General features: G+C 40.6%; 1 protein-coding gene across 1 annotated transcript in view; it reads left to right on the forward strand.

Moving 5' to 3' along the window:
- Nucleotides 1-1404: 1404 nt before the first annotated feature.
- Nucleotides 1405-16900, forward strand: part of LOC139661256 (receptor-type tyrosine-protein phosphatase eta-like) — a 48905-nt gene continuing 33409 nt past the window's right edge. The window contains exons 1-4 of the mRNA XM_071539676.1: nt 1405-1583; nt 15896-15920; nt 16167-16352; nt 16632-16892. Coding sequence (XP_071395777.1) covers nt 1527-1583; nt 15896-15920; nt 16167-16352; nt 16632-16892 — 529 coding nt within the window. The 5' untranslated portion in view covers nt 1405-1526. The remainder of the gene's footprint in view (nt 1584-15895; nt 15921-16166; nt 16353-16631; nt 16893-16900) is intronic.

Below are 16900 nucleotides of genomic sequence, written 5' to 3' on the forward strand. Positions count from 1 at the left end.
AGTACGGTATCTCTGTGAAAAGAGCCAGACGTGGCCATGACCCCTTTTTTGTTGCATTCTTTGTATTTCAGCAGGTCAGACCATTGTTGCAGGGTAAATATCCTTGAAGACTCATATTTCTCCAGAGAATTTAGTTTGGTAAGTTGCGATGGTTGTATAAATTCATAGTTTATTGTTTGACATCACTCATTGACATTTGTTCACCCCCCAAATTTGTTGCAAATTGTTGCTTGCTATAACTGTAGTATAACTGAACTGTGCTATATCTCACTCCTATTCTGTGACTCCTTGTGCTATGAGCTCCAAATCACTTAAAATTATCGTCCTTTTGACCACGCTCAATCAGCTAAGAACTGATGGCTCCAGACTAAAGGGGAACCAGCATCAGTGTCTTCCCATGTCTTTAAGTGGTGCTTAAAATAGCCCTTTAACTCCTTCTATAAGTTTATTCATGACAAAGAATGTGGACTGGTCTGGGTTAGGGTTAAACCACTGTGAAGGATATCAGGTAAAGTAGGGGAGTGGAAGGGGAGGTGCAGAAACAGAATAATGGGTTAGGCAGGAGTATCTGGTGGCCGAAACTAGATTTAAATTACAAATTTACTGAATAAGGATTAGATCTTGCTGTATTGATTTACAGCTTCAAAATATGATCACAATTTCTATTTAAGTTTGGTGCACAAGGTGGACTGGCTGCTGTGTTAACAAGTCCCGGAGGTCCCATAAGTCCCTTGTGGCACAGTCAGGCCCAGATTTTAATTCTGACCCTTTGATTAAGGGAGTTGAGGGTGCAGAAGTGTCATAGCAAGGGAGATTGCCCTTCAAGTAGAAGACTCAGGTTCAAGCCTCATGCTGCTGGCTGCAGCATCCTTTAATCAAAACCAGCTGCAACACCATCCCCCTAACATTCACTGGTGTTTCAGAAAATGTTGTAGCCCCCTCCTCATCTGAAGTCACGGCCGTCAGTCTGTAACACTAAAACTAGGCCAGTGACTTGGAGTTTCCTAAAAACATTTGCCTTGGCTCTGCGTGCCGCGGCTGAACGGACCCCACGGATGCATTCCTTCACCCTGCGTCGCCAAGTTATGGCAAGAATGTGGGATGGCTTTTACATTTCTGTATGGACCGGCTTCCTCCTCCTCATCGTCCACCCTCATCCGAGGCTTTCTCGGGTCGAGGCTGCGACGTATCGGCGGCGATAGCGAAGCGGAGGGCAGCGGATGAGGAGAGGAGTGGCAGACTGTTTTGACGCATCCCTCTGCACAGGCACGCCGAGGGACTGAAACTTCCCGAAGTGACGCTTCCGCCGCTCCACCCCCGTTTACAGGAGGCAGAAAAGTTTCCCCTTCTCATCAAACTGACTCCTGATGTATCAACTATTTGCCCGACACTTGGCCGAGCGCGAGGGTGACACGTAAAGTCAGGGATCTTGTTTCTTTCAAGTGAGGAGAAAGTTTGGACATGACAGCGCTCGCCGGGTAGAAAAGGCACTTGAATCTTTTTCCACCCCACAGCTGTACGGCATCATGAAGCTGTTGCTGTTGCGCCTCTCGTTCCTCCTGGTGTTTTGCGCTTTCCTCAAGGTAAGACGCTCTTATTCATTTCCATTTTGCCCAAGCGTACACCTTGAGCGCAGATGTCGATGTTGTCTCATGGAGTCAGACAAAAGAGCGCTTTGTTCAGATGATAAAGGTCTTTTTTTTGTGCCACGCGGGTGTCTGCACCTGTTGCAGGTAACTGTGCTGCTGTAAGGCAGTGTCAGACGGTCCAGCAGAGCTTTGACTCTTATCCTTACGGCTTATGAGGTAAAGTTTGAGAGAAATAAGCAACACGTAAAAAGCCAAATTCTAAATTGGTGTCAGCAAAGGAGGTTTGATGACTGATTTTTTTTTTTGGCAGATGGAGAATGTCATGGCTTACTGTAGGATGAATAATGCCCCTTTGAGAATTTTAATTGGATTCAAATTTATGTCAGCAAGTAATTAATATGCTGACCTTCAGTTGGAGAGGTTTAACAATGGTGAGCTATTTATTAGAATACGCGGAGAGAATATATTACGTCTAACGATGGGAGAGCAACATGTTTGACTTGTTTTGATGGGAATGGAGAAGCGCTTGCATGTTTCAATACTTCAACACTGTTTTGTGGACCAATTGTCAAGTGGGCTACTTTATCATTATTTGGACTCTCTTCATTGGAAAATGATTTATGAGTGTACAGATCAATAATTGGTTTATTCCAGTCTTGCCATATAATGTGAAATCTATTTCCCTGTGACCAAAACGTACAAACCTGTGAGGTTTAATACAGAAACAGACTGACTGTGGCATCTTGCAGCCACAGACCCACCTGTCCTTGTCGTACTGGTCTTTCTGGAGAGAGAGGGAGGTTGGGAGAGAGAGAGAGAGACAGAGAGAGAGAGAGAGAGAGAGAGAGAGAGAGAGAGAGGTTGAGAGAGGTTAAGAATGGCATGTGAGGATGTGTGTGGTCAACACAAAAGGGTCAGGAATGGAATGAGGTGCAGCTCTGTGTCCCTGTCACTCCTGCAGCCACACCGCCTCAGATATACAACATGTAGGCAGCAGGAGCGACACCTCTGCTGCAGCAGCCGGGTTCACCGCAGTTAACCGTGGAAGACAATACATGCTTTTTTAATTGCCCTAATTTGCTTGTTCCAATATTGGTTTGTTCATGATGTGTACAACAACATATAATAAAGCATCTAGTAACAAAAGAATAAGTATTATGTGCCTGAATGGCGTGATACCCGTAAAGGTCCTGATGAGGAAGTGAAGATGAGATGGCCCATTACTTTTGCCAACTTCTATGAAGAGTACACATGGTGATCAGTGATCAGTTCAGGCCATGGTACGCATGCAAATGTGAGCCTACCACCAGCGGGACCAATGTGTTTTAATCATGTGAGGGTGCAACAGGTGGAAGAGACAGACAGGCCTGCGGACTCTGTGGAACTGATTATCAGATATGATGGCTGGGACTGTGTGTTTGAATAATTTAAGAGGATTTTTATTGTGCTGTAAGCATAAATGTTTTCAGGGATTGTTAAGTTTTTGAGGTAGAAATCCATCCTAAAACACACTTCACATGTTGCTTCACAGTAAATCTCAGACAGTTGAAATGAATGATCAAGAATTATGAACAAAAACAATTTTCTCCCAAAGCTATAGACAAGACAGTCAGGACTCAAAAACCTGGAGCAGCTTCAGCGTTTGTTCTTTGACGAAACCAGAAATTAGAGCCTTGATTGTCTCATTTCTAGCTTTAGGAGACTTATTCATGTCAAGAAACCTTGGTTCAACTGTCTAAGATTATATCAAGCCTGGATTGTACGTTCAAGTGAATTTGTGCAGTCCGAGTATATCTACTAGTTAAAAAGGCCGTAATGTGACAGAATTGTTCACGACACTCATGACTTTGTTTATACAGTTTTCTGCTCGCCCCAAACTTGTGATCTTTCAACCTCATATGGAATAGTGGGTTTGAAACCATGGAAGTGTGTGAGAAATAAAAAGCTATTACAAATGTTTGAAAGACTTTGTTCCAACTTGAGAGGCTGAGAAAGGCTTTGGGATCGGATCACTGTGTGGTTGAGATCAGGGTTTTATTGATAGATCTTAGATCCTGGTAAATTTTCTGTGTGTGTGTGTGTGTGTGTGTGTGTATCTTATGCTTATTACCTTGCCTGGTAATGATGACATTGACAATGATGATGATGATGATGACGACAGCGACGATAATGACAATGACAAAGGTGTTAGTTACAGATATGGAAGATACGTTGTAAACAGTTTACAGTGATTGATTTTTTCTCATTTGTCTCTGTCCCAACTTCTTCATGCCTCCCCCTATAGTTGTCCTTTTCTGTTCTTTTTTAAATATATATATATTTTCTAAGATTAGTAGTCTTATTCTTAGTATTCTTATATCATGATGAGTGACACTACACCTGCTTCTCTTTTTCTTTTTCTCCTCTCACTCGCAGTGTTAATGTGTTGTCATCTCCTGTCCTCGCAGCACTGTTAATGTACTTTAGGGGGTCCGGTGTCCCTGTGAGTGTCTCACAGGGAGTTGGTGGGGGGACTCAAAAGACCATCATGCAATGCTTCCTAAAGTAGGCCCCAGACGTGGGAAGTGCCAGGTGTGGTGGGGCAGCTGCCCACCCCTCGATGCCCCTGGGAGCTCAATAGAAGGAAATGGAAACAGGGCAGAGAGGGTGGGATGGAGCTGATAACTTAATAACAGGTGATAACAGCAGAGGGCCCAGCCTACTGCAGACAGGACAAGGCTAAAGCAGAACAGAAGCTGAAACAGAAAAAGGGGAAATAATGTGTTTCTCTGAAATGTATGGTACAATAGGAGGACATTTGCACACAAACTTCTGTTTTGCACACTGCCATTTTCCGTACGCCACAACGCTGTATATGGGTAACTCTGGTGAAATGGTTCAAATTGCAGTTCCCCTCTAAGAAAAAATTAGTACAAATTCAGTATTTATATGCTACTTTCTATTGGGACGTGTCCCTAGCCCTAACACCTACATTTCGGAAAATAATACTGAAAACACTGTTGCATATTTTTTACATTCTTTTTTTTTTTAAATATATAGTAGCTTTTTGATTTATTCTAAATAAACGTTGAACGATTTAGGTCCATTTTGTAAAAACATTCTAAATGAAGAAACCTAATCTGTAAAAAACTGCTGTTCCCTGCTATTCATGTCACTACCGAAACACAAACAGTTCTAGTCTGCCCTCTGAGCCTGATTTTAGTCTCACCCCTGTAATTTGGACCAGGAAGTGAGACTGCATCCCTGTATCTCATGGCCACACGGCGAGTGGTTTCAACCCAACATATATGCAAATGTGTTTTTTGATTATATCGCCATTGCAAGCACGTAGTCAGTCAAGGTTAAGTGAAAAAGTTAACAGAATATGATGCCATCTTGCAACCAAAATGCTGCTGCTGTTAATACCAAAACCAAACCTTTGACCATTTTGTCCAAAAATGTTTTGAGTTATCAATCAATGATTCAGTAACTATGAAATTGATATATTGAAACTTTGCAGAGAGAGATTGCATCTAAATTTTAATCAATCTTATTTATTTGCATAGCACATATTTCTGACTGACAGGATATATTCAATTAAGCAGTCGTGACCACAAGTAACATCATATAGTAACTAAGTAAATGCAGTAACAATTGTAACTTTAATCCATACATGTTAGTAATCCATACTCCAACCAATACAGTCTTTATAATGGGTTTAAATTGACCCCAGCATGCATTCTCAGAACCCAACAATTGTTTACATTCTATTTTTTTTGCTTTATTGGTTTTATTAGTTTTTTGGTGGTTTATTGCTTATTTTATATTCTTATTTGTCTTCTTCCTTGCTGAACCCTATTACTTTTGCTGCAACAAACTAATTTCTCCACAGGGCTCATTAAAGTTGGATAGTATCTTATTAAATTCATGTAAAACACTAAATGAAATGGAACTGATAAACTAACATCGTAATGAATAATTCCATTTTGCAGTCTGACTCATTCAGTGATTTCCTCCTTTCTCTCCCACACTTCCAGACTATAATGACTCCAACTCATCTCACTTCTTAAAATGAAAGGCTGCTACTCTTCAGTTACACAAACATATTTTTTCCGTAATGGGAAACTTTGCATGCCATTTGTTTAGCCAACATGTGGCACCTTTGAAAATATGAACCTGGGAGGAAAAAATAGGCCTATTAAGGACAGTGTGGGTTGCTAGATGTTAACCACAGTTCAGAGAGAGTGCGTGCAAAGTCACCGCTCAACACTCACCCATTAACGACCCAGGAAAAGTACAACACTTTGCATGAGTTTATCATGGTATGGAGTCTTTCTCTACCCCCATCTATCTATTTCTCTCTCTGTGGCCGTGTCATAGCTTGCAGACATATGAATGATGAGAGAATGGTGACGCTGGTATCAGTGGGAAACATCTTGGAACAAGGAAACGGGACCTTTCTATCATTTACAAGGTCTGGTCTGTCTATTCGCACTATGTGATAATCACTGTCTTTCTGGTTAGATACTGTTCTGTGTATCACATTATTTTCAACTGTGGACTCACATATTCTACATAGACACAACAACGCAGTTTTGTAATTTTCAGAGAATTTCTGGTGCCTCTGATTCTGATGAATTGGTGACGTCTCAACGCGTATCCCGGTCCAAAATTCGGTCATCTCACTGTATCCAAATGAGACAGCACAGGCCTGCCAGTGTCTCGCATCCCATTATTGGTCTGAAGTACTCAAGTCTCAAATCAAGCCCTCCTTTGTGGAATGCTGCAGCCTCCACCCACTCCCAAACCCCCCCTCCAACTGAATCAAGACGGTCCAGTTCCAAATTAACATCCCCAAACTCTCTGTTGCCTTCGACCAGCGCTGTGACTGGAACCCTTGCATGTGCAATGCATTACAAAGAGACACAGTTCCAGAGTCCATGTAAATGAGAGACAGGCTCCTCTCTCGGCCTCAAAGACCTTATTGTCAGCAGATAACTATCATTTTATCAGCAGCCAATGAGCGAGCCGTGGCCAGGCTGTGGACGTGATGTGGAGTGAAGATGAAAAATTAGCGTTTTTTTTCTCCTTTTCCATTTGTCCCTCTATCTCAATCTCACTCTCCCTCCCTTTATAGACAGGTCAGAATGAGCGCTCTTTCAAAGGTGCATTATGTAAGATTTTTACCGTCCCATAGTAGAAAATGACACCTATCTGCAGTGGTTTGATAGGGTTTTTGATCAATACCAATGACTCACTGATTACTTTGCCAGGTGCCCCTATCTTTTACAACTGCTCAAAGATAGCTGATGATGCTATGTGCAAGCGAGGCGTCACAACACATTTGGTTCTCAAGCCAAAAAAAGGAAATGACAAAGCAGTTTTACTATGCATCATGACATATCACCTCCTCACTACACATTTCTGTTGGATCTCTGCTCTAATTAGCTAGCTTACTTTTGTTCTATTGTAAAAATGTGACTTTTATATTTATGTGAATTACAGGCCACTGTTAGCTGTGTCAAAGACCTGTCAATGTTTTTGCAATTTCTTTGTCACCAATAGAGGTTGATAAAAGTTCAAAATTACTTAATACCCCTCTAACAAGAATAAAAAAAACTGTTAGAGAGAGAGAGAGAGAGAGAGTGAGAGAGAGAGAGAGAGAGAGAGAGAGAGAGAGAGAGAGAGAGAGACAGATATAGTATGTGAATGCTTGTTTGACCTATGGAGAGAGTTAAACACAGCTTGTAAAATTAGGGGACTGTTTAAAAGGCTCATAAAAGGAGAAGAAAGATCTGGGACAGGCGCTGTTCTCCATAGTCTGGATTTAAATGGAGAAGACAGGTACAGATATCGTCTCTGTGATTATTTAAAGGCAGTAATTATACCCTTGAAGATAGCACAAATAAACCAGTAACTGATAATGCAAAGCCTATACTTTTCTCTGCTCTTCCGCAACTTCTGCCTCTCTCACCCCCCCACCCCACCCACAACAAGCACACATCACACCCCATGCTGCACTTTCACACACTTCACACATAGATCGCACTTCTGAGATCAGCATGAAGGCCCAGCGCTCTCTGTCCAAAGTGTTTGGGTGTTTGTGTGTGTGTGTGTGTGTAAATATATATATACAGTATATAAATGCATTCATGAGCGTGTTCCTCTTGTTGCATGGCCAGGAGCGTAAGGAGGAAGCTCCAGTAAGTACAGTGTACTCAGATAGGTATCTGCAGCCGGCAGATCACCACACCGCACAGTCCAGCACGGCACCGTGGGGCCGGGGACAGTAAATACTACGTCACTCATTTCCATATTGCTCCTGATCGGCCCATGATAGCAGCAGTGGGACTGTGGTGTGGGAGGCTGGACACCTGGGGAAAACACACTCATACATAAAGCCATTATACACAGGGTGTTTTGGAGGCAGTAGGTTTTTATTAGAAATTGTTTCATGATTCATATTCCCATAGTATCCTAGTGTTGATGCTCATATCAGATTTACCTTGTTCAGTACTATGCCCTTTATATTCTCACAGGGACACTATCACACTCAAACACTGCCACATGTAATATACTACAGACATTAAACACAAATGTACAAATGGGTAAACACACCATCTGAAGGGATCAGAAAAAGAATAAATGAACACTACATGCTATCCAAGCTAATTAAACCATGTAAATTACTTAATTCTTTTTTTTTTTTTTTTATGTAAATAGGTTTTTTGTTAGAACTGGCTCCGTCCTGACTGGAAAACCTGTCGCCACCCTGCCCATCAGTCATGGCTAGTGATACCAGGAAACTGAACACACCAATCTAGAAAGGCAAATTTTTATGAAAATGGCTCCCATCAAACGAGCACTGAGCTCCTTCAGTGGTAAAGTGACTCAGGACTAGATGTGAGCTTCCCATAAACGTGTTATCTTATCCTTCAGTCACAGACCAGAGCCACAAAGTACTTGAATCAGTACAGCAGATGATAGTCAAGCCAAAAATTAAGTCTCCTGATTTTCCCATACAGTGGTTATAAAAGTATATTAATTTCAGCTTTTGTCTTAAATGGCCTTTGATAAATAGGACAGTAGATGATATTTAGTACCAAAACCTTTCAAATGTCGTAAGTGTAGCTTTACCGTAAATGTGTACCCTAAACATCCAGATCACCATGGGAAGCAACTTAGAATTTGACCAATAAATGATGGCGGTATGTTCTCTGACCATCAGCAAATAGCTAATGGTCTGGGTCTCTACTGTACTGATCTGGGATCATTGGTGTTGTCATATGAACAGAGAAATAACATAAGAGGCAAACTGGTCTCAGATTAGCACCCCTAGTCTAAGATTCTCTTTGAATATAGTTCCCAGGTGCTCTAAACCTTGTAGTTAGGTAGGTCAAAGGTCATCTGGTGCCCCTCATATCAAGAATTTGCAGGGGCCAAAAGATCTTTAACTTCCTCATATATTTTGGTCAGACACCACCCTCTCTGTGAATGTTTCACTTTATCTCTAAGTGGTTAGCGAAGTGTTGTGAGGCCAAACCCGTCCTCATACGGTCAGAAAACTACTGAGAAAATGGTCCTTCCAACAAAAAGAAAAGCATGACCTTGTCTATTAATATTTAACCTTTCAGTTAATTTCTTGAATATTCTATCAAACTTCATTCTGACTTTGACTCAAGGGTTGAATTTCTTTACATAAAATATCTCTACAAAAACCAAGACATCATGCACATTTTTCAGAAGCATTGCAAGTATTTAAAAAAAAAAGAATTTATTACACACTTTTATGTAAAGTTCGATCTGTTGTTTGTTTGTGTGTTTTTAGTTGTACCTGTCTACCTCATATATTACCTTTTATGCCTATTTTCTTTTATTGCTGCTTTTGGATTTTATTGTATGTAAAGCACTTTGTAAACATTGTTTTTAGGAAAGTGCTATACAAATAAAGTTATTGTTATGATGATGATTATTATTATTATTATTATTATTATTACAGTAAGATGCTGTGTCTAAGATGGAGAAAACTCAAAGGTAAAGATTAGCGCGAGAGAACCTCACTACAGAGGAAGGAACAGTACAGTACATCAAGCGCTCCTTTAGTAACCCTAGACCAGTTCAAGGGAGGCTAGTATTGATTTATTAGCCAATGTCGTGTGGCTCTTCTCTTCCTTTATTCAACCCTTATGAGGTGGAGGCATGAAATGCAAAATAATGGTTTACTGAAAAGTCCTTTATATTTTTCCAATTTGTTATCAGGGGTCTCTGGGTGGGCTGAGGAAGTGCCAGGATGTTATGTGCTAGTCCAGAAACAATGAATAGGTCACTCATGAGAAACTGCTAGGCTGGGGGAGTGACCGTTAAATAGAGAACATGCTGCCAATGAGTAAAGCCTGGGAGAAAGTGAGTCTCAAGTGAGAATTACAGCTTTCAAGAACCTCACACATCATAAATTATCATCAGAAGACCAATTTCTGCATTCTCAGAAGGAGAATGCCAATTTCTGCATTCTCAGAAGGAAAGTTAGCAGGGAGGACTTGTATGTGCAAAGTGTTGGTCCACCCTTCTGGCTTTTGTATGTACACATCAGTGTGAAGTGTGTTGTGATGAGTCATACCTTTTCAAAATACTTATTTTCCAATGAGAAGCCTGTATGACAAAGTCTGTGTGTTTGTTTGTGTGCATGCATGTGTGTGCATGTGTGGCTTCATATAAAGGTGCTACTTGCCCCATTTTAACATCAATAAAGTACTTCCACATTCATTTTGAGAAATTAGTGTAATTACTGTAAACAAATGAGACCATTGGCGAGAAGATTAGTAGTTTCTACCAACTTATTCACTGCATTTTACACTGGGTGCCACCAGGTCAAACCTGCTGGATTGCTCTACAGTACAATGGAAAATTGGTTTACGACACACAACAGTCACCTTTTTCTTTGCAAGCAATTAGAGATGCACATTTTCGATTTGCACTCAATATGAATGTTCATTCGGCCCTGCATAGTATCAACTTCACGTCAGCATATTTGCTGTTCTGAAAGGCTCTTATCTTTCTTTTTGCTCTATAAAGGCACAATGAGTGACTTTTTCTTATTTTTACAATATTACAAGCAAGTTTATACTTGGCTACACATTTCTTTTTCAACATAAAAAGATAAAATTTACAAAGCTCAGGATGTCTTGATACTTTGCCATGAAATTGTGATTTGTAAGCTTTATTATCCAGTCAGTTGGCTTTATTCAGTAACAGCAACCTCATATCATTTTCCAATTCCACAATGCGTATTAGGACTTCTTTGAATCCATATCCTCTGTGACTATACTGTATATTGTTACATGCCTAATCCCATTTAGTGTGTAGAGAGTTGCAGCTAAACTGCCACGTCTAATTGACTGCCTTCACCCTTGGAAGCACCCACTTTGTCCTGTTTCATTCGTCATCACTTTCTCTCTCATTCAATCTCACCTAGTTTAGTCATCACACTATTCCAACTAATTCTCATGCCCTTTCTCTTTACAGCTATTTACAGCTGTAGGATAGCACTTTCTTTGCCACGACTCAGCAAGTCAACAAGGGCACCACCAACAGCCCCTCAACCTTATGCAATTTAGCGTAATTTAAGGATCAAGAAACAAAGACTCGTGGGATTTATTTTCATTGTGTTTTTGTTCCAAGTTATCAGATTATGAGGAGCTAAGGTTAAATAGGCTGATCCCTGAACAAACAGCTTTTAAGGTGATTTCTTAATTGTTTTTGGGTCCAACTGTTATTATAGAGGAAGGAACTGGGGCGTTATCAGGAGGCAAGCAGCGAAGGCAGACTGTTGGGAATGAGAGGGAATCATAGGGTAGCAGGCAGGCTGCCTTTAGGGTTGATGTAATGTTTACATAGTGGTCAGTACAGCTATTTCCTCCCACTGATGCAGACTGGCCCAGCCAAAGGGCACAGATACAGTACACAGGGCACAAGGGTCACTGGTTGAGTCCCAGCCAAGTATGTTTCAAGATTTGGGTTAAATATTGCGTCCAAAGTCTAATGCATACAACAAATAGCACTGGAGAGCTTCTAAGTAGTGCTATATTGTAGTGCCTTGTATTGTAGTATTTCCTTTCTCTCAGTGATTTTAGTAGAATCTCTTCATTAGTCCCTGCTATTAGTGGTTTTACACAACCACCAGAAACATCCTTTTAGAAGAAACGTCAGGTTGAAAGAATCACAACTGTCATGAACGGGCTAGTGATCCAAGTGATCCTACAGCCTGGGACTGAGACTAAAGCTGAGGGTGTAAGAGGGGAAGAGGGACATGCAGATGGGTGGAGCTGAGTCCCAAAGGATTCATAAAAAACGACTTCCATTATTTGAAGTAGACTTCAGTATTTCCAGAGCAGTATTTCCCAAATGGGACTGTAGGCTTGGGTTTCTTCTCCCTGAGTCACTGCCAAGGCATAATGGCTCCTGTGGCTTGAGACGTTGTTTTGTTTATTTAGTCACAAGAAAATAAGTGATACTTAGGAAATGGGCCAAGAAAAAAAAACATTAGGGAATCATGGCTTAGCAAAGTCACATTCCCAGAGGTCAATTAAACATCAATATTTGTATCAAAACATGAGGTTGTCATAGTACTGAGATGCAGCTTTCACATACTGGTATGCGCCCTTCACCATATTTTGATTACTGAGAGTACTGAGTACTGGGAAGAGGTCTATAGTGTCTTTATGATTGTGTCTTAGAAACAAATGTTTCATTTGCTTCAGATGGACACAGCATAGTTTTGCATCTGATTTATTTTAAGTAAAACAATTCAGATATAAACATCAGGCTAGGATAGTGTTCATTTTTTCCACTGGATCATGCTAACCGCTACTTCCAAAACATACTGCATCATAGATTAAAAGACATACTGACTTCACAATTTGCTAGTTGTCTCACCTGAAAAAAGCTGATTATCCAAGAAATCCAAGAATTCCAAGTCGATATGACCTTGTGGAGAAAGTTCTCCCTGTGTCATCTTGGAGAGAACGATCTTCTGATTAAAGTAAGCACAGAGATGCTTTCTTATAGTTTGGATGGATGCGTCGTTCTCGCAATGAATCTTGGGGCTTTCAACGTGTTCTCATCGGTCAAATCACCACCCCATGCATTCTTGACAGGCAAATAAACTTATCTTTATCTGTCCTGGGTGCTTTTGTTCTTTTGTGTTGGAACCATGCTTTGGTGGTTACAACATCACAACATTGCATTACATAAATGGAGGACACAAGAACACACATGAACACAACAGTTTTTCTCTTGTAATATAAATGCCCCATCCAATACAGCTAATACCCACCAGTAGCAACAGCTAACACCCACTAGCTAACATGCAACAACAGCTAACACCCACCAGTAGCAACAGTTAAACTTGCAATAAACTTAAACTTAATAAACAATTAAACTTAACGTGTGCTACATGGAGATTTCTGTGAGGCGTAATAAGCCACACATGCGGGCCAGCTGTGTTGTTGTTTTCACCTCTTTTCTAAAGCTTGTTGTCAAATTCGGCCCGAGTCGTAGCTTTTCCATTTTTTTTTAAAACTAGCTTGTCTCCTCCCTCGTTATTTGAAAGCGGCAAGCTACCCCTCCCATCCATGAAAAAAATTCAGGTAATGGCGGTATCCAAGCGAGCGAGTAAACTTGTTCAACTAGTAAACTTGCTACTTACCTCTTCACTTGTCATTGTGGGACATGTAACCTTCAGCGGGAGAAAAATTTGGCAAAGCCAGACTGGTAACGGGCGATATTTCTCTGTACATACGTTTATTTTAGCCATTAGCCTTTATGCACGGTTTGTCCTTAAGGGTTTCTGTCGCCCAGTACTTTTGCTGTGTGTTTACAAAATATGTTGCAGTTTCTGCCACCCTCTAGTGGTCGGAAAATCGCTTAGTGTAACACCCACCAGTACCAACAGCTAACTTTGTCATAAACCAATCTCTAAACATACAGTAAGTGGATCACATTATTCAACCTTACAGAAGTTCAGAGAGAGCAGAAACAATGCAGACATATAGGCTAGTTCCTCAAAGTAGACGACTTCTTCCATTCACTCAGCACAACATCTTTTGTCCATACCACCTGGCACTTTGACTGTAAAATATTGACTCACTGAAAAGGTTAAGAGTCTTTTAATTACTTTTGTATTCAATAAATAAAGCTCCCTAGGAATGAAATGGAATCCTTAGATAACACGGTGTAAAGCAAGAAACAATCTGTTTATCCTTTTCCATGTTAAAGAATACACATATAGCCATCATATTGTCCTGACCTTCAGGTTCTCATGGTAAACACATCAAAAAGCACTGAACCCTTCAACCCCTTATGCGCCACTGTGTGGGACCCCTGGCCTTCAGAAAGAATAGGGTCCCAGAGGGTTGGGAGGAAGGGCAGGGTTGCTGTTATGAATAGAATAGGAAAAGTTGAGGAGAGGAGAGGGGTCTCCAGGGAAGGGTAGGGGGAAGTGGCAATGTTACACCCAGAATGGACCACTTCTTGTCCCACTGAAGACTATGGTTTGGGTCCCTGGTCTGGAAGCTGTGGGAACAGGGGATCTCAAATTGCAGAATAGCCACTGGTCTATTCTATTCTATTCTATTCTATTCTATTCTATTCTATTCTTTTTGAAATTTCCTTGGGTGGCAATCTTGTCCTGTGAATGTGACCAAGCCTAATTGGACTCAACCCAAGATTAATCTGCCTATTTTCCACATCCTCAGAGAGACATACTGCATAATCCATTAATACTGCTTGAGTTGTAATGTGTCCTGTTCACACTATATCCTGCCCAGCCCAACATACTTACGCTTGTAATGGTCACAGTATTGTATTTCATTTTAAAGTATACCCTGATTAGAAGCACTGTAATGATGGACATTACCTTAACCAGACCGTGACTTGTATTTACTCTGTTAATGTTAAGTGGAGTTAATAAATGGCCTTATCTGTGGGCAAGTCCTTGTGGGGGAGTGAGAGGAGGGAATGTCAGACCAATGATGCCATGGGTTTAATGTTTAGCTGTGTGGTAAACAGACTGTAAGGCAGCATGTCAGCCAAGGCCTGCAGTGTGGCTCTGGACTGTTTGGTTTTGACTAATCATTAAGGTGGAATGAGATTTGTGTGTAGCCTCAATACCACAAAACAGGTGGGTAACCACAGTAGAAATGGGGAATTGGAATTGTATTGTGTGTTGTGGACTATTGTTTGCTGTGATCAGCATTTTGGCTGTATTTGTGCATGTGTGTTCCATTTTTCTGACGAAGACCCCATGGTGGGTTGAAACATGTTTCATAAATACATCGTAAGTGTACATTCCTCTTTTATACATGTTCTCTTTAGCTAACCACTGTATTTTTGAGCATTTACATGCTTTCTGTTAGAGCTAATAATCACACAAACAAAAGAGGGAGATTTCTTTTTCATTCCATTTCCCGGTGTAGTGTTAGAAGAGAAAACAATTCCCCGTGTTTTATATTACCCGAGAATGAGAAGGAATGACCAACGAATACTGGGCATGTATTACCCAGGGTCCACTTCCTTGTTCCTTGTTTGTACTAACTGGCTCACAGACTCATTATATACAGCTTTTGTGTGTTCATTGACACCAGGAAAAAGAAGGTCTCTTAATGAAATAAACCCAAAATAAGCTGAATTTCAATATTTCCTCTCTGAGCCAGGAATATAGAATGTTGACTTTCTTATAACAGTTTCAGATATGATCATTGAGATGGTCTTTGCTACTACCAGAGAGAGAGAGAGAGAGAGAGAGAGAGAGAGAGAGAGAGAGAGAGAGAGAGAGAGAGAGAGAGAGAGAGAGAGAGAGAGAGAGAGAGAGAGAGAGAGAGAGAGAGAGAGAGAGAGAGAGAGAGAGAGAGAGAATGAATCTGGGAGGCAGAAAGTGAGAGAGAGACTGCTCTAGGATCTGTGACCTGAGCTTTGAAAGAGTGTAGTCAGGCTGGACAAAAGCTTGTGGGGCATCCTGCTTTAGGACATAGATGCCTCAGTCGTAGCACATACGACCTGAGGTTTCTACATGGCTAGTATTTTGGAATTTGATGTAGAGTTACCTTATTCACGATCTTGAACATAGTTGTTCTCTTTCATCATTTTAATTTATCAGATTTTATCATTTATTTATCATTTTATTAGTGGTTGCTTCAGCAGCCATCAAGCTAAACTCATTGTTGCCCTATGACTGAACAGGTCTCTGGCTGATTTGAAGATGTTTTAAACTCAATGCTGACCTCTACTGGTATAAACTGATTTACTTGACTTTTCTCTTTCCTTTCTTATAGAACTCACAACAAGCACAATGTGATGGTAAGTAGACCCTTGTTATTTCTTAATGATCTATTTGATTGTGCTAGATTTATACTAGATTGTATTTAATTTATTTGAGAGATGTAAAGTCTCAGAGATTATGTTGTATTGAATACAGGCTTGTTTCATTTCACGCCAGCCAATGCATAAGATGTGCAAGATGTGTTGAGAAGACAGGTTTCAAAGAAGTTTTGACTTTCTACTCTATTTGTGCTACCACCCATTTATTATTCTTCTTCCTCTTAGTTAATGGATGTCGCAACTTAAAACTAACAACAACAACAACTACAATCAACTTCAATCCTCTGCAAAACTGCACCTTAGTCATTGGCAACCAATCCTTTGAAGAACTGTTGATAACTGGATTGACTCCTGGGGCTGTCCATCAAGTCTTCCTCAAGTGTGCCAACTGTTGCAAAGAGATCACAACTAGTAAGTCCTTTTACTCTGTGGAATCACTTACATTCCAGTACGAAACAATATCTACAGGAATGTATTTATAGTATATTTTCTAGTAATAGCATTACCATTTTATAGGTTAAAAATGCTCAACATAGGTTTGATTGTGCTTTGTACAACTGCAAACAAAACCTGAACACCATCAGTATGAAAACAATCTCAAATTTGAAAGAAGCTAAAGGATATATCACTATACTGTCTCTCTAAATGATTATACTCTTTCTCCCCCATCCACCTGTCTTGCTCTCACAGAGCCTGAAGTAGTCAGGAATCTCACTTTCACTGAAATCACAACATCCTCTGTGTCTCTGAGCTGGACTGAACCAGAGGGAAACAGCTCCTTCTATAGAGTAGAGTGGACTGATGGAAGAGAGAATGGGAGTCACAATGTGAATACAACATCTACCAACATTACTGCTCTGATTGCTGGGGTCCAGTATCAGATAACTATCACTGCAGTGGCAGATGATGACCTTACTGATGGACAGAGTACCACTGTTTCTCAATACACAAGTAAGTAA

Source organism: Centroberyx affinis, unplaced genomic scaffold (assembly GCF_046629955.1).
Source record: "Centroberyx affinis isolate AG114_WGS23_722 - 3 ecotype Tasmania unplaced genomic scaffold, CSIRO-AGI_Caff_v1 ptg003487l_1, whole genome shotgun sequence".
Taxonomy (NCBI): Eukaryota; Metazoa; Chordata; class Actinopteri; order Beryciformes; family Berycidae; genus Centroberyx; species Centroberyx affinis.